This window comes from Haliaeetus albicilla, chromosome 14, assembly GCF_947461875.1.
Source record: "Haliaeetus albicilla chromosome 14, bHalAlb1.1, whole genome shotgun sequence".
Taxonomy (NCBI): Eukaryota; Metazoa; Chordata; class Aves; order Accipitriformes; family Accipitridae; genus Haliaeetus; species Haliaeetus albicilla.
Window position 1 is genome coordinate 27,562,966 of NC_091496.1, and position 25,421 is coordinate 27,588,386.

The 25,421-nt window shown below is 38.9% G+C and overlaps 1 protein-coding gene across 1 annotated transcript in view; it reads right to left on the reverse strand.

Annotated features, from left to right (window-relative positions):
- Positions 1–25,061, reverse strand: part of CAPZA2 (capping actin protein of muscle Z-line subunit alpha 2) — a 34,342-nt gene extending 9,281 nt beyond the window's left edge. Inside the window, exons 1-7 of the mRNA XM_069802086.1 lie at positions 24,951–25,061; positions 9,172–9,235; positions 7,131–7,182; positions 6,368–6,431; positions 5,652–5,858; positions 4,374–4,453; positions 1,502–1,580 (exon numbers count right to left, since the gene is read on the reverse strand). Coding sequence (XP_069658187.1) covers positions 1,502–1,580; positions 4,374–4,453; positions 5,652–5,858; positions 6,368–6,431; positions 7,131–7,182; positions 9,172–9,235; positions 24,951–24,989 — 585 coding nt within the window. The 5' untranslated portion in view covers positions 24,990–25,061. The remainder of the gene's footprint in view (positions 1–1,501; positions 1,581–4,373; positions 4,454–5,651; positions 5,859–6,367; positions 6,432–7,130; positions 7,183–9,171; positions 9,236–24,950) is intronic.
- Positions 25,062–25,421: the final 360 nt, after the last annotated feature.

A 25,421-nucleotide genomic window follows, 5' to 3' on the forward strand; every position in this document is an offset into this window, starting at 1 on the left:
GTACTCTGAAATTTCATTAATATAGTGAGATCTCATTCTAGAAGATTATTTTGCTTCTTAAAAATATTAAAGCACTTTTTTTTGTTTGTTCGGAGAGGGGAAGGGGAAGCACTCCCACATACATTGAAGAAATTGCACACAATTTCTAATTATTTGAAACTGAGTTCAAAATTCCTTGGTGAAACAAGTAGTTCCTATACAAGCAAAAGAGTAAAACTTTTCATCACTCCCCAGAACACAGACTTTAATGGATGTAAATGATGATTTGATTAATTATGTGAAATAGTAATAAAAGACAAAATCAGCTGGTGCCCAAATTGAGACGCCAATTAAAACCTGACTAAATTCCCTATTCAGGCTATTTTCTAGGCTACTGGGCTAACCTTTCCCAGAATTAGGTAGACACCTACCTGCTTGTTCTGGAAAATCTCTTAAGACATTTAACCAAAAGTGCATTCTGCAGAGAAAATGCCTGTTTTGCTGCAAGCTGGATTTAAGTGACAGTTTACTTAGATTCTCCCAAAGTCTTGAGAAGCCTAGAAGTTACTTAGGGTGCTTACCATGACTGTCTTGATCTGACAACATAATAATGGCTGTCCACATTTTGACTATCATTTCAGTTGTCGTAGAATTTGCCCCAGAATGGGAAATCAGATTCAGGCCCTCTGCTTGGGTGGATCTGAACAGCTACCACGTCCTAAAGTAACATCCTAGCTTCAGGCTATGGATAGAAAAACATTCCATTGCATCTTCCTTCTGAAGTCAAGTCACTGAGCAGCAAGGAAATGCAAAACTCATGGGGGCACAAAAAGAGCAGGAAAAGGGAACTTGACTCCATGTCTTACAAAAAGATGATAAAATACTACAGACTGCACTAAGACTCTCATCCCCGATTCCAGAATTATTTTAGTAAACTCCTGCAAAATATGTGTCCACATTCCAGGGAACCAATCCAGGAAGTCAAGTCCCCCCTGCCTACCACATGACAGTCAGACTTCCTTTGGTCTCAAGATACTGTCCAAGCAGGAATGCAAGTATCTGCTTTGTGAATGCCCTAAAGCCAACAGGAAGGGCAAATTCCGAATGAAGAAGACCTGGATTCAAAAATTTCAGATGGTGGAATGACTGAAACCAAAGGTTCCCACCTTCCTGAACAATAGGGTGGGTAACATGAAAAAGACCCCTGCTATTATCAGTTAAAAAGAAAGTAAAGCTCTCAGAAAGGGCCTACACTCAGGAAAGGCTTGTGCCACTGCAAATGCAAGAAACAGGAAACCAAAGAGGTATATGCTGGGCTGAGGTGAATACATTATATTAAACATATTTTGTGTTTGTAAGGATTAGGTAAATATACAACTAAGTCACTAACAACTGAACGGGCATCTCTGCTTTGCTTATTGGGTCCCTAAATTCTCTTAGAACATTTAATACACTGGCCTGAGTCTCCCTTGATAATAACTGGGGACTTCACTGATCAGGACACAGTCTGAAATAAGCGTACCTGAATTTTCAAGATGCCAGCCACTTGAGTGGTTGAAGGGGTGACTGTAAACTTCCATTCTGACCTCCAACGGCCATTCCTTTAAAAAATAAAACAGAAATCAGATGTCACCCCACTAGTTAAGAAAAAAACCCAACATACAACTGATAGTCAAAGGAAAATAGAGAATGAAATATGCTGTCCAACTACACATGCACAAAATCTTTCCCTAAAGATTCAGCCCCATAATCAGTCGAGAAGAGAACAGTTTCCCAAAATGTTTAACTTCAGTGTTGAATGTGGACCAAGGAGATTTATTACTAAGGACCTTTTAACAATAGGACTTAAATTCTGAAAATACCTAAACCCTCCAATGTTCTTTACCTCCGTTGTTATTAATTAGGCTTATATAATCATTTGTTTCTGGGACCTGGACAACTTGCTGGATCAGCCAAAGCCACACTTCACATCAGGCTATGAAAAACTTGAATGGAAGGAACATTAAAGTAGCAAGACTTTCCACTATGCTGAATATAACTAGGCCTTTCAGCTCTTCTAGCATTTCTGTTCCAGGACAATTATTTCCTTCCAGTTTCCTTCCACAAATTCAATATCCTTGCCAAATTGCTTAAAGGGAGTTTCAAACATCTGGAAAACAGTATGGGGAGATTGTACTTTCATCTGATTTCTTTCCTGTAGACTAGACATTTTCTTATTTAGTTATAAGGTTAGTGGATTAGAAGGTTAGTACATTAGAGCTATATTAAGAATGGACTGTGGCTGTCTCTTGATTCCTCCTTTGCACTTAAAGAAGGAAAGAAAGTTGATACTATGAGTGCCAGTCCTAGATTCCAGTACATTCAACAAGGGGAGAGAAAGAGATAAATACTTTAAGATTAACAGCTACTAATGGATCTATATTGACACATCTAAGACACTAACAGTGTTAACTCAATTATAAAGCCATTGGTTATTATTTCAGACAACATCCAAATTATAGATTATCACTGAAAATTCAGACTAAGGCAATTCAGAAGCTTGTTGGCATCTCTAAGAAAACTGATAAGGTCACCCAACTCAGTGACTAATATTACTGGTAGCCTTATAGACTGACCCATTAGTTATAAGAAAGCTTATGTGCTGAACTACATTTTAGGTACAATATTAGTTTTTAGATGCACAGGATTCAATGACTAGCTAACAGATTTGTCTGCTTCTTAGTCACTTTGTGGTCTTTGAAGTTAAGATGACCATAACACTTCCACTCTGGGATATCTTTTTTGTCCTTAAGAGGCTATTCCAGTAAAAAAAGAGTTCAAGTTCAGAAGGATCCTTCTGTAGGAAATGCTCTAAGTTAAAAACAACATATCATTACTTTATTTACCTCTGCTGACTTAAGATGTTTTGTAAGAGATTAACTGTCCTTCCTTTTCTTTCACACTCTTTAATAAACCATCTATCCTACTATGTTGATAGTATTTCAGAAATTCATAGAACATTTTTCTTTGGCATGTATTGGTTTTCTATCATCCAACAAACTTGATTTCATGGTAGGCTGCCAGCATTCCAAATGCCTAAAAAGGTGGGACACCTTAAGAATAAGTACTGGCTGTGGTTTGGGCTAGATATTGAGACATACAGCTGGATAACTGAGGAGCCTGGTTAACTTTGAATCCACTCCTCCATCCCCAAATCCCCCAAACCAATATGCATTTATTAAAACTTGCTAAGAATAAAATTAGAGTCCGATTGTCCCCCTGTAAAACTCTTAGAAACATGGTCAATATTTGCCCCATAGATTTCCGACCATAGATTTATTAAAGAAAACTTTCAAGAAAGATTTTCTGCATCTATAAAAGGTTGTTGCATATCTGTTTCTCTCCTTTAAAGACTATAATATTAAATTAACTACTTGGAATACAAAAGTCATTCATACTTCTGAACTAAAAAGAGAATCAGTATTATTAAGTTACTTTTAATATTGATGTAAAACATTCAGACTTAACTAGTCAAGTTTAAGTCAGTAGGAGAAATTATTTATTAACTGCGCAAATTCAAAAATTTACAGAACAGTACGCTGCGCAAGTCATGTAACTGATAAATACACATGCTGAAATTACTACGCATATGTAATATTCACATTCAGCATCAGAAAACAAAGACTTCCGCACTTCCATTCATTACCCGTGGGATTACTAAATATAATTTCAAGCAGATGCAAAATAGCAAATAAAATAATAATGAAATATATGTGGTTGGTTGAAGAAATGTATTAGCTATCTTTAGAAGATACTTCCTTAAACCAATTCCGATACTGTGATATTTATCTCGACTCTGGCCAGTTTCCTGCAAGGAGCTATCCAAAATTCACTCCAGACTGTGGAAAACATCTTTCAACCAAGTACAGAAAAAAATCAAGATGCAGTTTGTAAGAGTTCCTTTCAACCAAGATCACCTTTATCTATTTCACCCCAAAATTAATGATGCAAGTCCTACCGTAAATTAATCTTTAGTCACCTTCTTTTTCCTAGACATGCAAACTAGAAGGAGCTGTTTTTATTTTGTCAGTCACAAAGGAAGCAACACAAGCAGAAGCAACTATATTAGGGAACACAGGCATGGGTATTGGTGCCAGTGTGATAAACTTAGAAGGTTCCCAAAGTTCTGCAAAGGAGATGCAGACGTGCAGTCTGCCATTTTACTTACCACAAAGGAAGAGATTTCTATATAGTTTTGGCAGAAAAACTTGGGGTGGGGTGGGGCAGAGGGAGAAAAAAGTCATACGCAAGATGTGCATGCACCTCCTTCTCTGAACTAAGGATTATCAGTGTAATGGCACTAGTGCAGATAGTTTGCTGTATTTTACTGTATTTGTAACCATACAGAAACTTACCAAAAATTTTTTGCTTGGAACTGATGGCTCTCTATGCATGCAATAATGGTCTGCTGTCCATCAATTGTTTTACCATATACCTTAATTAAAAATGAAAAACAAAAAACAAAAAACAACACAAAACAAAAAAACCCCAGAGTTAAAGTTTTAGTATCTGTCTTGCTCAAGCTGCTTAGAGATGTCTAGTTCTATTATCATTACGTAAACTGTAAAATTTAATTTTATAACCACTATGGTTCTTACATAATATTCAGTACATGAAACATTGAAGTGTATATTACAATGCAGAAAAAATTAAGATCAGAAAATCTGAAGGTCAAGCATCTTAACTGAAATTTTATATACTGCGAATTAATTTTTCTGCAACTATAGGAATTTTAAGCCCGAAGTAGTGACTTATGTGACAATATATATTAACAGCTGGATTTCAGATACCAGTTATTCTACAACTAAGATGATTTAACCCTTTACAGACTAGCGAAAAGGTGATTAAAAGGTGGGTTTGCTCCTCTGTTCTGCTTTATACCCTAAAATCAAATACTAGTAAAAATGATCTCAATGAAAATGCAACCTTGTTTCCTTTACAGAAGCTGGAACACATCTGAGCGCCTGGGAATCCAATTCAACTTAACTCAGCAACTGATTTTTTTTTTTTTTCCCCTAGTTAATTTTTCCATCAGGTTAATACAAAGCACAGGACAGCTATCATTGGATCAGTTTGCTGAACTTTAAATAGTAATAGGGCTCCTAACAGCAAATGAATGCTATTTTAGTCCAGACTGAGAGGTTTTACTTTAAGAAACCATCAGAACCCACCGAGTCTGGTGGTAAGAATATAGCACTTTGATATATAGACGATGTGATGGAGAGAAAACAGTTTGCTTTACTGACAGTTTTGTCAGTAAACCAAGCCAAGACAGACACTTGTATCTTATGGATTTTTTTTTTTTTTTTTTTTTAAGTAACCAGTCAGGTAGTCAGGATCAATGGGATCAACCTGTAGTAGTCTATAGAAGGTCTTAATGCCTTAAGAAATTGAAATAAAAATTCTTCAGAACTGAGAGGCAAGTCTTCACTATGCAGTAATTACATACTAGTAGTCCAATAGCTGAAATATTAAACTTCTGAAGCTTTCCCTCATTTCCCTGTATGAACCCTTGACAGGACTAAGTGCTTTACAGTTGAAACTGCCTATCTTCCTGGTTTACAAATAGTTACAATTTTTTTTTTTAGATTTCTATCTATAGTGGTACAGCAGTTATATAATTTAGTACTTACTGTGCAGACACCATTTGGGTAGTGTTCTTTCACATATGCTTTCATTGCTGTTTCAACTGAATTTCTCCAGGATTCTATGGCATTTTCAACTTCATGGGGTCTAGGATCAGTAGCCTCCTTTCTTAAGTGATCAAATTTAAAAGAAATCTTGTTCTTGGGATCCAAAAATTTTCCATTTCCCAAATCACCATGTTCTGTTATCAAAACCTGTATTATAAAATTTTAGTTAATAACATTTGCTATTGACTAAAGAGAAAAAAAATCCAAACATGTCAAATCTAATTATATTCTACATTTAACTGGAGCTTACTCATATCCAAAGACTCACATTTTAAACAAACTATGCATATAGGAAAAGATGACGAGGCTAACGTGACACACTGACTCAGAAAAAAAGTCCTGAATCTTACCCTCTTACTGCAACAAACAATGAAATACAGAAATTCATGTCTTCTAGCACTAAAGATGGAGTAAATTTTTTCTACAGCTCCAAATCAGGTCTGACTGAATTCAGGCCAACACCACAGACCAAAATTTCAAGCTCTCTGGATGCCATAAATTATTAACTTATGGAACTGCTACTATTGGAGGGCCATAATCTCTGTATTGTGGCAGGGAAGATGCATTTCACTTCATTTTCTTGCCAAGATATGTTCCAATACCAGAACATGTTTAACGGTTTAAGGAACATTGCAAGTATTTCATTGTATTCATACCTGTTCATCATAACCGTCAATTTTTACTGGAGTAAACTGGTCCAAGTTGTACTGTGCAAATGCACTACAAAAGAAAAAAAACACACCAAAAGCCTGCATCAAGCACAATCTTTTTCCTTAGTAGCTGTAAGATATTTAAATAATAGCTAATAATCTGGGCAATGATGCATCAAAAAATTATATAAATGCTTCATTATCTAGCAGGCCCAAATTCTTGGAATCACCTTGGTTCATTCACTGCTCATATTACAGATTCCAACCACCATTACACAATGATTTATATTCAAAAGTAACCTGATATAGACAAACACATACGCTCTACAGTAACCCATAGAAACTGGAGGGACAGATAAAATTTAAATTCCACAGGGATCCAACATACTAAGCCAGACATCTCCATCCTTACATATGAAACTAATTTTGGCACAAAATACAGTAGGCATAATGTTTCAATAAAAAAGTAGGGTCTAAGGAAACCGTGTCTTACAGATGTTCAGTGCCTCTAAGATCTACCAAGAAATAGAAACAAAATCCAAAAAGGTGGAGACTAGTTCTAAGATCCAGGTCACCCAAACAAGTTGCTCTGATCATTAGGATACAATACAGATCTTTCCTCTGCCAAGTATTTAATCTTGATCAAAGATGCACAACACACATAACAGGGTTTTACTTGCCAAGCACACATCTTTTTAAACGAATCACTTACTGACAGTGAAAAACATCTTGCTTTTATGCAACTGAGTGTGTGGCATCTGGTACTTACTGGGCTGCTCCTTCCCTGAGAAGATTGTCATTATTAAGCAGCAACCGAACATCTGAAAGGAGATATTTACAACACAAATGTACAGTTAACTCAGAAACTTGTGCCAGTCACATAACAAATGTCCACAGACTGTACAAAACAAAAAACCCAAACCACCCGATACCCATACAGATCTCTAGGTAGGAACTTTATTGCTTTGTCTTTCATAATTTTGACTGAACAAAATGAGAAGAATAGTACAGAAATTGATTCCTTTCAACACAATCTGGTAAGCAGATATAAGCCCTATTCTACAGGCTCTGTGACAGCTCAGGGAATCTGTCAAACTAGTTTTTAGAGAAGTTCTGAATGAGAACAGCAAAGGATTCAAATGAGTTCACTTTTAAGATGTAAACTACCAAATCCCTCACACTGTATTGACGGTAGTGGTTACTGTATTTTGACAACACTAATATGGTAGGTGCTGTACTTATTTTTTTTTAAGCCTTACCATTTCTGCTGTTGTTCCTTAATGAAACTTAGTAGTCAGAGCACAATATATCACAATACCATTTCTTCTATCATCATACAAGAAACATATGAATACAGAATAAAGTCAATACTCTCCTCAGAATTACTTCATATTTACTATGCAGTAAATTGTTATTTATCTACTTGACTTACCGGCTTATTATTTACTAGGCACTTTTTTATTAAAAATTCAATGCACTGATCATTAACCAACTGATCATTAGTCTCGCTATAACATTTTAAACTCTTCTAAAGATTCCCAAGGTATCATGCAAGTGAAAAAAAAAAATCCAGAATATACATGAAGTTTCTTTTTTTAAAAAAAACAATACCAAAGCAACAACAACAAAAAACCCAAACCCAAACCCAAACCAACAAAACACCCCAAATGAAAAAAAACAACCCCACAAACTCAACCCCCTCCATGCCAAACCAAACAAACAAAATCACAATTTACAGATTTGGAATTTAAAGCTTTTTCTCTCTTTTTGTAAGAAAGTCAGTCTGAATCTCATTGAACACTGGTCACACATTTATGATCAAATGTTTTGTTGTGTTTTCAAACATATACCACATTATTGAGCAAGTAGTTGCAACTATCAACTAGTTTAAGAAAGTTTGTAGCAGTATTCCTATAAGAAATTGTATTAACCTTCAGGGAGCTGGGTTAATGAGCTGCTCACCAACAGCTCATTTCACAAATGCAGTACAAGCTAAGTTTAAATAATAATCAGTTAGTTACAGTTTAACTGAAGAACAAGGTACTTGTAAAAAACATTACATTCTTTAACAAATTTAAGCTCTCTCAAGCCTGACACTGACTAAAAGTTTAGTATACTGAACTTACTTCTTTACTTAAATAGAAGAGATATTTGTAAGGAACAGCTACAAAACATATGCCCTCTTTTATGATATGTATGCCCACATATCTTGATGCAAGACAAACACAACAGTTTTTAAATAAAAACAACATCTTAGGTAAAGTTCAGGCAACAACTGCTGAGAGAGGCTAATTTCAAGTTTCCTTTCAGTTTACCAATACACTCAGTACAATGAAGTGTGCCCAGAATTTAATGGTTGAAAATGTTTGGGGAAGATTAATCTTTCCACAACTGGCATTAAGAAGTAGTCCTTTGTATATTCAAGGTTAATTATTTGTAATGCTATTCCTTTTAATATCATTTTAATTTCAGCTAGTTTAATTTCTGTTGAAAAATGTGTGTCAAAGACTAAAAAAAAGTACATGTGTCTTCTAAACGAAAACCTGAGCAACTGTTAATTCATGACTGATTAAAAACTGAAGAAAGCAAGCTCGTTCTCACATCACAATGAAAAGTGGTACTTCGCCCTTTTGCGTTTAAACTCCAAGCTGTCTTGTGACTGCAAAGCTCATTATGCCAAGCTATATAACCAAATCTTACAGCAAGTGAACTGCTAAAATATAGACTACATGAAATTCAGGAGAGTAATCAGCAATACAATTTTGGATATAGATGCCTTACATGAAAGGACAGAGCAGACAGATACTCACCATTGAACACCTCATTGAATTCCCCAGGAGGAGCATGAATTATGAATTTTGCTGCTATACGCACCTGAAATACGAAAACAATATATACTTGTATTCATTTCTATTCAAACCAATGATGCATTGTATAGCTTTAATACCCAGACATGAAATGGTATAACTCCGACTGTATCATATATTTGTTCACATTATTTAAACTACTCTGTTAGAAACACAGATTATAAAGTTTTACCTCTTCAAACAGAATAGAGGAGATTATGTGTGATGGAAGCAGACAGATAAATTGAGTCTCTCGTGTTTTGTATAACTGACAAAAAGAAAAAGATTAATATAACAAATAAGATCATATCTATTTCTACTTTCAGTCCCTGGATGCCTGGGAATCAACATACATTCCAAGAGAGCCAGCTTCTCCTCTAATTTTACTACACATCCGTGCTAGTTTTGGCTGGGATAGAGTTAATTTCCTTCATAGTAGCTACTTTGGGGTTCTGTTTTGGATTTGCACTGAAAACAGTGTTAATAATGCGGAGATGTTTTACTTACTGCTGAGCAGCGCTTACAGAGAGTCAAGGCTTTTTCTGCTTCTCACTCCATCCCACCAGCGAGGAGGCTGGGGGGGGGGGGCAAGAAGTTGGGAGGGGACACAGCTGGGACAGCCAACCCCAACTGACCCAAGAGGTATCCCAGACCATAGGACGTCATGCTCAGTACATAAAGCTGGGGGAAAAAGAAGGAAGGGGGGACACGTTGGGAGCGATGGCGCTTGGCTTCCCAAGTCACTGCTACGCGTGCTGGAGCCCTGCCTTCCTGGAGATGGCTGAACACCTGCCTGCCCATGGGAAGTGGGGAATGAATTCCTTCTCTTGCTTTGCTTGCATGAGTGGCTTTTGCTGTACTTATTAAACTGTCTTTATCTCAGCCCATGAGTTGTCTTACTTTTACCCTTCTGATTCTCTCTCCCATCCCACTGTAAGGGAAGTGAGTGAGTGGCCACATGGTGCTTAGTTGCCGGCTGGGGTTAAACCACAACAACATCCTATGGTTCTAAACTTTCCAAAAGGCCCACACCTAGACAGTAATCAATAGATTACACAAGCTTAAAAACACTTGCGCAGACATGTAAAGCATGTAATTTCACCTGGATCTACCTGTAAGGCCTCTTAGTACCACAGTATCAGCAGATAGTTTAAAAAAAAGCACCTTAAGAACTTCTTTAATGCAAGTCCTTAAGCAATTGCCTTCAGCCACAACTTCTTGCAGACAAAACACAGCATAAACCAGTACTTCCACTAAAAGTACATGCACCTGCCCTGGCTTTCTCCCTCCCTCTGCTTGCACAAGCACTTGTACAACTGCACAGTGAGCAAAATTAGAGAGGTTATTTTTCTTTTTTTTTTTTTACAGACCGGTTCCCTGAACTGGTTCACCACACAGCTGCAGACACATGTGCTTGCAAAAGGAGCATCGAAATGCTTCTTTTGATGTGAAGCAACCGTAAAACTTTTCAACTATTACCTTACTTGCAGAATGTCACTCAGTAGACTTGCTTTCATTCATTCTTCTTACCGCCTTACACTGTTAAGGGCACCCATTATAAAAATAAATAAATGAATGTTGGTTTCCCAACTTAACAAAAGTTCCTATCCTTCACACTTTACAGTTATCCAAGTTCAGGAGATGTTCAAAGCTCTCTTGCATCCTTGATAGGATGTCGCTATTCAAATACAGGATACTACCTGAACCGTGGCTGCCATTTCTAACAACTTCAGTTATGTTTCTGTGGAATAAAGACCTGGGAGATTCAGTGTCTGCACTCTGGGCTTCCCGTTTGAGAAGCACATACTCCATTAACAAATACCTAAAAATAACCAAAGAATGCTTCACATTTACACATTTATAAGTATTTGAAACTACAAAAGAACTGTCTGAGCATGCTACAGCTCTTGAACTGACTTGTAAATAGCTTTTACAGTCCAGGGTAGCAATACAGCCAGTGCTCCGGCCCTTGGTTCTTGACAGGGCCCGAGTTTCAGACAATGGTCTCCAGAAGAGGTGGTTCAAGCTTAGAGTGCCCTGAGAGAACGCTTAGCTGCCTTGTTCGCAGTGTTCAAACCTCAGTGAGATCCTCACTAACAGTCAGCAGACTGCCGCTCAGAGCTGGCTAATGAAAATGGAAAGGCTGTCCATTCCCAACTTTCTAAACTGAATGCTACATTTTGGATTGCAGACAGCCTCTATCTGCTGCCTCAAATACCTAAATCAGAACTCCTCTTCCCATGTAAATTTAAGTTTGCATTATACCAAGATAAATGCCACGGGGTTTATTCTTCTCAAAAGAGACAGAAAGGCAAGAGCATCTTTTATCGCAGCTTATTAAAGCACTTGCCCAGATAAGAAAAAAGCATGACTTGGATGTCTCCTTTGACCCAAAGGAATGTAAACTCATCTGCATTAACTAGATTACCCCAACCACCAGTCTGCACACTTTTCCCGAGTGAGGACATACTCCATACCTCTCCTGCTGAAGTCAGGGCACTCAGTACACAGTGAACAGAGCTCAATGCTCAATCCAAAGAACTCTAAAGGATGTGAAATATAGCTAACCTACAGCATTATTAAAGCACTCATGAAGGAGAAGGGCAAGACAGGCTCCAAGGTTCTATTACCAGGACATTTTATCAAATGACCAATTACCAGAGTCTGGGATCAGACTGGAATTTAGGCCTCACACTTAAAAGCAGGTATGTAGTTGTGCTTTCAGCATGACTATCAGGCTGACTCCCAACTCAAAGTTAGGTGAAGGGACATTGTTTTTTGGTTCCTTGACTTCAGGATGTGAACAGGACTGCTTAGCCCTGCCAAGGCTGGGTTAGCTCTGGGCAAGCAGAGAAACAAGACTTAGAGAAATTTTGAGTTCTGAAATAAAAGGTCCATCAGTTTTGGGCTGGGCAGCAGCTAAATGAGTAAAATTAAGCAGAACTTGGGTGCCCAAACTGCACTCTGAATGACCATGTGCTTTAAACTGGTAATCTCTGTAAGGTGAGATACTAAGTTTGTACTAAAACCGGAATAATCCCTAGTTTTCAGCTGGTTTGGTAATGTAAAGCTGGTTTTGCTCCTTTTTTTTTTTTGCTATCAGTAAGAATTATTCTTATCAGCCAGATTAGCTGTAGTATGAGTAACATCCTTTCAGAAGTATTCAATAGTAACAGATGTTTCCTCAGGACAGACCAACCTAAACATTACTTTTAATGAACATTCTACTAGTAAATTCAATTCCTCAATGAGAATTTTTTCAGTGTGATAATGCCTCATGGATGCCACTTCTTATGGGACAGACAAACACAATCATGCAAATTCACAACAAACATCTCATCAAGAATTATAAAGTATTTTCATGCTTACAGAAGCAAAAAACCTAATGGGTCTTCAAAAGCCGAGAGTCTGTCAGCTAAGACACTCTCTGCATTTTGCTAACCTGCCTTTGTGAAGACTATCTAAAACTAATCCAATTTTCTACAGCAATTAAACCAAATTAACTTATCTCTGGAGATGAGTATCAGAAAAAAGCAATATTTCCCCAACTCATACACACAAGAAGCCCATATAAGTGAGATTACTGGATTTAATTCTTTTAACACATAAGAACTGAAAAGCATTTACAGCTTCTTTATTGCTACTGAATTTTCCCAGAAATAAATGCTCTGAAGGAGACTTCTGTATTCTAAAACCAGACTGATACTGAAGGATAAACAAATACGCTTTCCTGAGCCTCAATGAGATGAAGATCTCCCCCTTTTGGCAGTAAAAAGCCACTGGCTCAGCTATCACTTGAGGAAGCACAATTTAAACAAAGGGACAGTCCATATAAAATGTGGTGTTTATGGGCAAATAAAAAAAAAAAATTAACAAGGACATCTAGCAAGAGGCCCATTACTTGTAATACAAAGTGACAGACAAAAAAACTCAACTGCAATATAGTCCAGTTGAGATCGGGAGTTATTTTTGCTGAAAACTGGTTAAGAAAACCCATCAACCAGATGCATTACAGTTGAAACCAATGCTGGATATTCAATACATTGCGACTTTTAAAAATTGATTAGGACTGATCTGAACAAGTCAAAACAGAAACAACATAATATTTTAAAAATCTAAATGACAAAACCACAAGAACCTTATACACATATCAGCAACTAACAAAAAATTAGGTTACAGTTTCATTTAGAAAACTCAAAAGCCAAGACTGAGAAAACACCTGAAGTTTCTCCACTTACCACTCTAGTTACTCCCAAATCACCACCAAAAGTTTAAGACAGTGTTTTATTGATGTAGGTTCCAAGATTTGATTTACAGACACTGTTTTCAGTTAAATGTCTGCAGAACAGCTTGCAAGAAACCATAAACTTCAGAGTTCAGTAATCCAGAACATCTGATCATCAATGGTTCACAAAAAACAGGTCTTGCAAACAGCTTTTACCAAAAGCCTAGGCAAGGAATTGAACATTTACTGTATTAAATTCCTTGAATGCACAAAACCAATCTAAATACATTTTCATGAAGCGTTACTTCATGCAGGTCTGAGCATTAATTTGCATTCCCCACTGCAGGTGTTCTCTTTAGCTGATTTTCACATATACACCAGCCACAGTCTCCCTTAAATCAAAGTCTGATATCAGTAGGGAAGAGCTAGCAAGATCTACTTTCTAAATTCAAGCGAAGCCAAATGCTACCCATCACATCAGTTACAAGCTTTTTGGCTTTATAAAGTAAACTATTTCAATTAAGGTAAAAATTCAGACTGAGAAGCTTAGCAAAAGAGAAAAGGAGATTTGTTGTATGCCATGAGCATGGATATTAGGCATAATAATGCCTAATTCTTCGTTCTGCTAGAGATTAAAACAATTGGTCTATCAACAAATGCCTATACTCAGTTACTACAGTATTTGCAGTTTTCAGAGTACACAAGCACAGAGGTAGCAGTGTACAGAATGGTGCCAGTTATGCTAAATCTGCCTCGTTTTCATACTTCTGCCTTTATTTCACAATCTAATTTCTCTCAAGGCGTGACTCCCATCAGATACATAAGAGAAATCCTACTACTCTACCTTTTCCAGTCTGAGACACTCTTAAGTTTGTTTTATTTTCAAGATGTTATACGCAGTGACTCCAAATGCCCCCAAACCACTCTTCCTGTTCCTGGCACATCGGAACTGAGAAAGCCCGACCTTCTGCACTGTGTGTGCCTATATATGGTCATGAATACGTGCTCGCAGAAGTGCAGGGGCTCCCGCAACGCCATGCCACTGTCAGCTCCGCTGAGATACGCTCATTCCTGATAATCAGCTAGGGTACACCTAACAATGATAGAGACATGAAAACTTAAGTTAGCTTTTCTTTTTTTTTCCCCCTTTCCCTTCTTCTTTTCCCCTTTTTAACTTAACCAAAATGCAGCTGTATTTGTCAGGCACCGTGACAGCTCGCTCCTTCAATCCACAGCCACGCTGCACAGGAACAACGTGCTGCTAAGCAAGATGCTGTGAAACCACATACTTTTTGCCCTTACTCTTTCCTACACATCACTTACTTCAGCTGTGAACTCCTTGTAACAGGGAGACCCACCCTTCCTCTACACTCGTAACAGGTTAAAGTTTACTGCTTCAGAGCAATAAAAATGAAATAGTGAAAGAGATATTAAAAGCCCTTTTCACCTAAAAACTGCATGAACATTGGGGGGCGGAGTAACAGAATACATTTCCACTCAAAAGACAACTTTGTTGCTAATCACAGGATAAAGGAAAAAAAAAAAAAGAAAGAAAAAAAGCACGAGCTTCCAGCAGTTACTTTTATCAGTGATTATAGAAAGCGTTACAGCAGGAGCCAGGCATTGTATATCATGCATTTATGTTCTGCATTCCTGAGACCACCCTTGCTTCCTTATAAAACAAAACAAATCTCCCACTCACAGGAACCTATGTTTGGCAAAAAAGTAGATGATATCTCACATTTGGGAGAAGGGAGCTCTTTGGTTCTGCTCTAGGAACAGTAAAGAGTCCAGAGAGCCCTATTCCCAGAGTCATGCCTTCTACCCTAGTTCTCCTTGGTTCAGGAAGCCTTTCTGCAGGCAACTAAACAAATGGCTTTGTCTTGACCTACTGAACTCTATTTACAGGTAGCTACAGGGGTTTCTCACAATTAGCTGGTAGTTACAGAAATATTAACACAGTTAAGCTGATTCAAACTAGGTAAGTTCCAATTCTCTCAAGACCCTGTAATTCACAATAACATGCAAGTCATTCAGGGATCCTGCTTGTACTACCTGGAGTGATACTGGACAAAAGACTTGTCTAGTTTTATTGAGTTCTGAGTTTGATTCAAATTTGTGTTTCGAGTTCAGCTGAGCCATTAATTTTCAATATGCAGCTTTACTTTCTAATGAACAACAAAACTGCTCTGACATCTTCTACCAGTCAAAATTAATTTTGCATTGACACATGTAGCACATCAATGAACACAATCTAAGGTTCAAGTATTTGCAAGATACAATGCCTGATGATCTGTCAGTACTGCAAACAGCAACATAGTTTTTGAGTTTGAAAAGCCTTCAATGTTTAAAAAAAAAAGTAACTGCTTCTCCTTTGGACAGATCCTTGGAATTACTGGCTCCAATTGCTCATTAAATTCTTAGGTTAGGTAATTCCTAGGATGTTACACCAGCAATTACAATACATCTTTTAAAATAAAAAAAAAAGCTAGGGGTGTTTCCTAAGTGGCATAAACTGATCTAATACCATGCTGCTGCTGCCACCAAAAGGACTACACTCCCTGCCTCCTCCCAAATAAGCCCTGTAATCCATTTTTACAAACTCCTTTGTATCACCAGCGCTCATCTATTTATGTGACCATCCAGAGAAGCAAATTGATCTAGCTAAAGAATAGCTTTAGAAGGTGGCAAGAACATAGCAACCAATTCACTTATCTAGAGAGCTTTAAATAATTATGGCTTCTTCCTGCTAACAGTTTAGTGAGGTGAATAAGCCTTCAAATGGCCAGACAAGCACTGGGAACTTTATGTGAGAAAGGGATTACTCCATGTCAGCAGCAAAGTGTCTTCTCAGTATCTCACGAAACCTCACCCATACCCATGGGTATAATTTCAAATAGTGAAAAAGCATCCTGAAACATGCAGCATCGCCACACAAACATGGAGCAAAGGCAGTGACTCTGGTAGAGAGGGAATGAATATAAAAAGTAGTGTTGCAACTGCTTTCCTACCAAGCGCAACTGAAAAATGCTCTGTAGTATTCAATTCACTTCTGCTTCTGGGAGAGCTGAGGAAGAAAACACTGCAAAAATGTGGTTCTGTGGCACAGGAAAGGAGGGGCACATTCCATGCCTATGGCTTTGACTGAACAGACATTTCCTTCGTAGCAATGCCTGAAGCTGCATTGCGTCTGTAGAACATGTGTTTTCCTCAATTATTTTTAATACACAAGTATTTAAGAGTATGTAACAGTACCAGTACTTAATAGTGACGCAAAAAGCAAATCTTACACAGCATGAGCTATTCTAGCTGCATTCTTTCTACCTGAAGAACCGACTTGGATAGTGAGATTTATTTTCACAAAAATAACCATTTTGAAAGGTGCTGATTGTTTCACTGTAGGGCCTTTCAGCAGCAGCATATCTAAATATTATAAAAGTCTACATCTTAAAATCGCTTTGCGAACCACATCATACTAAGATGAAGGATTATAAAAAACCAAACCCAAAACAGGACTTATGAAAGTAATTGTATCGGGTACAGATTGCAAAGACGAATACGAAAGCAATGTGTGTTACTTGGGTAATATACAGGTCTAACTAGAAAAAAATTAGAGAAGATAAATATTCCCCATGTAATTTTGCATTTTGCAGTACTTCTATTACTCCTATCTAACTGGACACTTTTTTATGTCATGCACTTCCCATATTTTAATTCAGAAACATATTAAAAGAACTGTACTGGTCTCAAATTAGTCAAACAAGTATGTGTTGTTTGTAGACATTAAAGAATCAAGATCAACCTGAAACTTTACCTTCAGCTATCACCATCAATTACTAAAAGCTCTGAACTGAAAAAAAATTGCTTGTACTTGCAATACAGATAGTAGAATACATTACACTATTTTTCCCCACATCTGTATTTCTCTGAAAGCCTATGTCTTCTCAGTAGTTGGCTGGAAAACAAATAAGCTGAGAAAACCACATAGATGCAAAAGCAATTCCAAAATTATTGATAGTGCTACATGACCAAAATCTGTCATACAGAACATTATTCCTGCATCATCTTTACTGCAAGTTTTTATCGTTAATGTCATAGTCCTTTTTCCAGGTATGTACATGAAAGCTTGTAATATGAGCAACCAGGCAGAAAAAAAAAAAGAAAAAAAAAGATTAAGAACATCTCAGGTTCACAGTTTAGATAAAAGTTGCTTTCAGTAAATTCCAAAAGACTTTCTGTGAAAAGAATAAAGAAAAAAAATAAAGAAAAAAGAAAGAAAAACACCCCTGGATGAATAGGAGGTGTGTCCAATAAAGTAGCATTAAGTTCCAGTCTCAGGAGAGTATAAATTGGGTGCTTTAAAATATCAGTATCTCAAACTCTGTCATTCTTTGGTACTTCCTATTTCATTGTAGGGTCAAGCCCCAATATATGTAATTAACCCAAGGAACAACACATTGTTTTGGGAAGCATGCTAGAGGCTAGTACTCCCTTAGATGAATAAAAATCTCACATGATTTGACAAAGGTCTAATGCAGTCATTGGTCTGATGTAAATTTATGAGTAAATCTTATCCGTAAAACCTTTAGAAGGTGGGCAATCCCATACTTTGCTTATGGATCAGATAGACAAAAGATAATAAGCATAAAAAAAATCTCAGAATTTCCTTGCAGAAGTCATTTGTTGAAAACTGAAAAAGTAGTAAAATTTTACATTTAGTGAAAAGCAAAAGCATTAACTTTTGTTTGAGAAGTAAAAGGTATAAGAAATGGCAAACTAAGACTTCACAAAGAAAGGAACCACTAGCATCATCTCCCATATACAGAATCAAGGGGTTCTGTTAGCCCAACACAGGGGCTCCTCAATTCAGCAACGAGACCTCTCTTTCACAGCAGTCTTTATAGAGTGGTATCTACTATAACCTAAAAAGCACTTGGTTCACATTTGCAAAGCATTCTTCCACCACAAAGTCTAAATTTTTGAAGTGATCCTTCCTAATACTCCAAGATCATTATTTATAATTAGATATTCCAAGGACAGCAAGCCTGGATTCAATAACAGTGGGGAGAGAAAAGGAACAATATCAGCTTGCTCTATGAAAAATGCCTTTATTAAAAGTCATAGAATAAGGTGCCACCTTAACTGTATGCCTCCCCCTCCCAAATCCAGTGTCTTCAAATTCTCTTGAAGTTACATATTAGTTTGAAAGTTTTAATGCCTTCTGTAAAGTTAAGAAAGTATTTGAAATATTTTACATTTTGGAAGCTTTTTACTCAAGGATAAAAAAGAGTAATTTCCATATTCTGAAAAATCTGCTTTCATTTCTGCATAAGCAGTTCAGTCTCCTTTACGCCCCACTTTCATACAATGGAAGTGAATATTATACAGTGCTGCCCGAGAAAAATACACTGATTTGCTAAACAACGTGGCCAAAATCCTTATCCTGTTCCTCTTTGGCTGCCAAAATTGGAAATCAACCAAAGATGGTATTTCACAGCAGAACTGTAGGTCGATGACCATGTTGGTGGGCAATATAACCTTACCTGGTATATCACAATTATTGTCTCTGCTTTCATTACTGAATTTGCCAATAATTTGTTCTATTACTCTTCTCTATTTTTGGTTCAATTTGTTTCTCTTATCTACTTAAACTATGAGGTTTCCTGGGTAGCAAGCTTCCGCAAAAGTTCTGCGAGCACAAAGGCAGCAAGAACAGGGCTTTTGATGGTCCTGAGGTGCCATTGCATTATAAATACTCCATGACATGGTAAAAGTCATAATCCACAAAAATTAATGTAATTTCTTCAAACTACTACTAACAGAAGAATATATGAACTGCAGTTTTAGAAATCACTGATCTTATAACAACAGGTGTTGTTTGTATTCATCTTCAAGCTTCAGATGATTATTTTTAACTTGTCAAAAATGCACAAAATTTTGCTTTGCACAAGAACTTTCTGTGGAGATGCACAGCGAAAAGACAAGCAGCACTGGACACAAGTTGCAACAATTAAATATTAGGAAAAGTTTCTCACCATGGGTGTAGTCAAACATTGCAACACGTCACCCAGAGAGCCTGTGCAGTCTCCATCCTTGGAGATGGCCAAAACTCAAAGTGCAAGTCCCTAACCAACCTGAACTAAGTTGGCCTGCTTTGACCAAGCAGCGTTCAAGTTACCTCCAGAAGTTTCTTCCAGCCTGTATGACTCTACAAACAAATGAAGTTGTTATTTGCAGTTATAGATACAGTATATGATCATTTTTTCAGAAGGTGTTGAACGCTTCTGTAATTTCCCAACAAAGTGATTAAAATTTCCATTCTGTCTTTCAATCTCAAGGGTATTGATCTTTTGGGGTTTTGTTTGTTTGGGGTTTGTTTTTTTTTTTTTAATTAATTCCCAACTCAAGACAACACACTATGATATCTCCGGATGTACATAAAAATCTTAATCTTGGAATTCAGAATTACATGTCAGTCTGACAAGCACTCCCAACTTCCTCATTCTTATTAAAGAATTTCCTCAAAATGTTTTAAAAATGTAACCATTGAGTTTAACCTCACCTTTGTAATAACAATTCCTTCCACACAACTTCTGTTACATTTTACTTGTGGAAAAATGTTAACTTTCACAGCTTTGATAATGTGGTAAATTAAACAGAAGATATGCTTAAACAGCAACTGAGTTATTTCACATTTAAGTATTAAAGGTTTTTCAACCTTTCATCAGAACCTGCTACAGCATTTCCAGTTCCATTCAGAATTTAAATATAAACAAGAACCAGAGAGCTCACAAGGTCCTCCTGCTAGACACGTTAGCAAAGCTGCACTTTTAAATATAAAACAAAGCATACACTGATGAACTACAAAGTAAGAACATTAAGGACACTTGCAAAACTTTACCTTAAGTGTACTTTATAAATTACAGTGCAATTATATCCAGAAAAGGCTATCCAAATCCTGCTTCCACACCAACACATCCTGCTTCTAATCATCTATGGTCTCAAAGTCTCATTCAGGGCAATTCTAAAAGTCAGAATTCAAGATCCTTCCAAAATGAATAATTTAGAGCTTTAATACCTGTAAAGATTTCAAAAAAGTAACAGTTTTGTCAAAAAATTCTGCTAATGCTTCCAAAGCACTTTCAGGAAAAAGGTTTTTATTTGCATTAAGGAAACAGCTGAACCTCCCACATTGGTAGGTTTGTACATGCAAGTGCGATCTGCTATGTATTTTGTTTTAAAAATGAAGTTACACACATGAGAATGCATTTTACTGGCATAGACTTTTCATCTCAAAGCACTGACTAAAGAAACAAGTTTTCCTCAATCTGACAGAACTACACTGCAGAGTGTTGTGGGTATAAGACATCCACCTTTATTACTTAGATTTGTAGGTTTTGACACCTAATTTAAGAAGTTACAAAGTTACCCAATGCACCAGGAAATACCTGGAAGCAATGCTGGTTCATTTTCACAAGTGGGACTACTTCCTCCTCATCAGAAGAGAAGTTTTGCTCTAATTACAGCAAGCTGACCTACTGTTAAACCCCCACCTTCCTGAACAAGTAGAACTACTGAGACAGAACCTTACCAAAAGGGGTGTGGTTCCTTTTTCTGAAGCCATGTTTGACAATTCCCATATTTATACACTCAGCATTTTAAGGAATGCAAGAGTTAATCCTGCTTTAAAAAAAACTGATGTGTTATCCTTTCCTACAAGGATTCTCCCCTTTCCTCCCTGAAGGCATCCCGATTTTCTCAGGCTTTATCTTGATATCAACAAAGCTTATTTAACTCCTGTGCTTTGTAGAGAACAGGATTCACATTAAAAAAAAAAACAAACAAAAACACCTACAGTAAACACATCCCTTGGAGTCACCAAAAATGGACTGCAGAAACTAGTTTTATGATTTAAATAGTTTTAGTCTTGCTTTGCATTTGCACTGGGGTTTCTTTTAATGAATATTTACATTAGTAAATGCAACTTTTACAGTAAAATCAGTACCTTCCATTAATCATTGCCTATATTCATGTAGATAAATTGTAGCTTTTATATTCACACTAATATGCTCATTAAAAACATTTTTATATATGCTTATTAGTTTGACATAGCCACAGGTAAGAAAACAATTTCTACAGAAACTGGAATAAAATTAAACTGCAAAAAATGGTTACTAGACTTTAACAAAACTACTTCAAATATGCTGGATAAATAAACAGGTTTTGCATTCAAAACTTGTTAAGTGAGGATGCATTACCCATAGGAAGGGCACAGAAGTGATGACTTCCCATTGCTATCTCCCTTAAGAGTTCAGGGCTTCAAGATTTCCACCTCTCACAACTCATTTTTATTTATAGACTGAAGCAAACATAAACCTACGTTATTCCACCTATCTAAAAGCTTCTGAACTTTCAGTGACCTGGGTGAATAAAGCAACTACAAAACACTGCGTCTCACAAAAGCTGTTTTCATTAGCACTGCAAAATCCCTGGTAGTGGACGCTAAAGCCAGTAACTTCCACTGGCAATGGCCCAACTTCAGATCTTTGGATGTACGCAAATCTTACACAATGTATTTACTACAAATAGTTCTCAGATTTTGTTAAAAAAGCTTTTTCAAATTTATCCTCACACTTACTATCATCACTGAAAGATAAGCAAGACTTCAAAAATCTCATGCTAAAATGTGAATCTGAGGAACAATACTGGGTTCAAAACCAGTTACACAATCTTCAATATTGAAATTGTGTTCTTTCTGGCAACTGGCTCTTCTCCCTCCTTGGTTTTAGAGCTTCATTACTTGAACTGTAACTCTCCATTTTGCCACTATTCCAATCCATGTCCTGTCTGTATTCTGAACTACGCTAAATACTGCAAGTTTTAAACCCGAATTATGTTAGAACTAAATACAGCCATCTTACACTGACTACTAGATAGTAACAGGAATGTATAGCCGCTACAAATGGAATTGCTTACTGCCTTTGCAACACTTACATCTACTGACTATACATGAAGAAAGACATTAATCAAAGACCTTTCAGAACTTGTCTTAGCGCTACATCACTTGATCTCCTATGTACTTATGCTTTTACAGCATTATTACAAGTCTGGTACAAAAAAGTTGTGTCATTTTGTTCACCTTCTTCCTTCCTCGAATTTCAGCAGTTTTGACCAGTGTTCTAGTCATGTCTCTATTGAAATTGCCTACAAAACTATACCACCATCATCATCTGCGTCAGCCTTCAACACTATCAGTTCTGTATCATGGGAGAAAAGTAAATAAAGGAGCAATGTGATTTATTCCCCAAGAAAATGAATGTTTGTCTGTCTGCCTCTACCCCTACATTTATTTGTAGTCCCAACTGGATGGGTGAGAAGGGTGTGCTTTTCAAATACTGTCCAGCTGATTTTTTTAGCTCAGTAAAACTGAATGTTTGAGATAACATTTTTACTGTAAGATGATAGCACAACTTAAACATATCGGAATTAAAATCTTAAGGCATCACAGGATCTGCATGGATATTTGCCTGCTTTTCCAAGACTTTGCAGTGTTGCCTATCTTTGCTTTATTAGCCAATAAAATACACTGCCAGGCTTGGAAAATTCCACTCATACAGGACAATCAATTTTATATGGGACTGAAGCAGATAAAGGAATCAATTGAAATTTACAATGGAAGAGCGTTGATTCTATTCACTTGTACGGAGGCAGGAAGAGTCTCTAGAGGGTCTGCACCCATTTGGGGAGAAAAGAGAAACTGGAATTAATGGATAGAAGAAAGTTCAGAACTTAACTCTGTCAGTCATAAAGGCACAAGCAGCACTTCTCAAATCATACAGAGGCAAGATAACACTGCCATTGTGTCTTTTATTATTTGACAGGACCAGAGGCAATGGGCACAAAACAAAACACAGGAGGTGCCGTCTGAGCATAAGGAAAGACTTTTTTTACTGCAAGGGTGACCCAGCACTGGCACAGGTTGCCCAGGGAGGTTGTGGAGTCTCCATCCTTGGGGATTTCCAAAAGCCATCTGCACATAGTCCTGGGCAGCCTGCTCTAGATGACCCTGCTTGAGCAGGGGGGTTGGACAAAATGACCTCCAGAGGTCCCTTCCATCCTCAACCATTCAATGACGCCAAGATAACTTGGAGTCTAAGTATTTTTCCCTATAGGAACAACATACTGGATTAGAGTTACTTGTATTTTCTATAAGGGGCTAAAAGAGTCATGGATTACCACATATACTTCTTGATTACATTTCTACTTGTACCAACAGAGAGGTGGCATTTGAATGTGAATTTAGAGGAGGGCACAGTCTTAAAGCCTCTTGGGAAAAAGATCGTGAGATCCTGGCGCTATGCATCTCTTGGCGTATCAGTGCATCTCTAGTTCTGAAACCTGGCCCTGTTAACCTCAAACACGCAGGAAATCTGCCTTATTGCAACTACTTAGACATTTTAGACATCCTTCTTCTAACTTCAGAGAAGTCTGAAACATCACTTATTGACGTCTCCCACATTTAAGTCATCTCACAGCTTCCGCAGCCATGAAAACCTATGTTTTTAAAGTAAAAAAAGGAGTAATACTGTGCATTACATAAAGCCACGAGCAGCGCACCAGCACCATGTACACAAAACACCACACCCTATCTCTAAAACAGGCAGCTGCCATGAAGGTGGATCCCACAGAGGAAGACAAGCAGCACTAATAACTGAGGTCTTACAAGACACCCCGATGCTTGTGAGATTTTTCTGGAAAAATCCGCCTTAAATCCAAGAAGTGTCCAACTGCCATAAAAAGGGATTACACGTACATCTCGTTCACACAGACCCCCTGCTCCTCGACCTTACACTTCCCCAATTACTGCCTCCTAATAGGAAGTAGAGCGCCCTCCCCTCCTCTCCGAAACCTCCCGCACCCCACCTCCCCCCGGGGCTGAAAGGGGCGGCGATGGCCAAGGCCGGCCCCGCAGCCCCTGCGTGGGGAGGGCAGCGCCGGTGCTGTGGAGCGGCCGGCTGGCACCGGCAGGGCGCCTGGGAAACGGGAAGCGGGGACGGGGGAAGGGGAGGGGAAGGGAGAGTCGTGCGTGTGTCTCCCCCCAGCCCCCCGCGCCTCTTCTGCCTCTCCCTACCGTCCGTCCCGTCCCGTCGCCCCTCCGCGCACCGGGCGGAGGCGGCGGCACGCAGCGGCCGTGCCCGCCGCCCCGGCGGCAGCGAGGAGCCGGCCGAGCGGCCGCCGCCTCCGCCGGACACCGGGCCCCGCCCCGCGCCGGGCCCGCACCCTACAAGGAAGCGGCGGGAGATGCGCCGGGGCCGGCGCGGCGGCCGGGCCAGCCCTTCCCCCGGCCTCCCCGCCGACCCTCCTCCCGCCCCCCTGACCGACAGGCCCGGCCGCGGGGCGACGGTAAAAAGACGAACCACAGGGCGAGGGCCGAGCTCGTCCCCGCGGCCTGCCGGCTCAGAGGGCCGGGAGGCGAAAGGGCGGCCCGCCTGGGCGCAGCACCGCCACCCGCCCCTACCTTCTCCTCGTCGGACAGCTGCTCCTCCAGGTCCGCCATCTTCCCGTCTGGCTCCGGCCGCCGCCACCGCCCCCGTCTCCTCCCTCCCAGGCAGGAAGGGCGGGGCTCCCCCCCCCGCGCCGCTCCTTGCGCGGCAGGCTGGGCAGGCGCCGTCAATGCGCATGCGTGCGGCGAGGGGCGGGGGTCCTCCTGTGGGGAGGTTACGGGGGCGGGCGGCCGGGCGAGCGAGGTGTAGTCCGCGTCCGTGTCCGTGTCCGTGTCCGCGTCCGTGTCCGCCTCAGCCTCAGCCGGTGGCTGGGTGTCGCGGCAGAGGGAGTCGGGGCGGGGGGGGGGAGCGCGGCCGCAGGGCCTGCTGCGCCCCTCAGGGCGTCTTCTGAACGAACAGTCGGGGCTCCCACCTCTGTTTTGGTAGCGAAATGAGCCATTTAAGTAAGACGACTGGAAATGTGGGCGGACGGAACTAAAAATTGC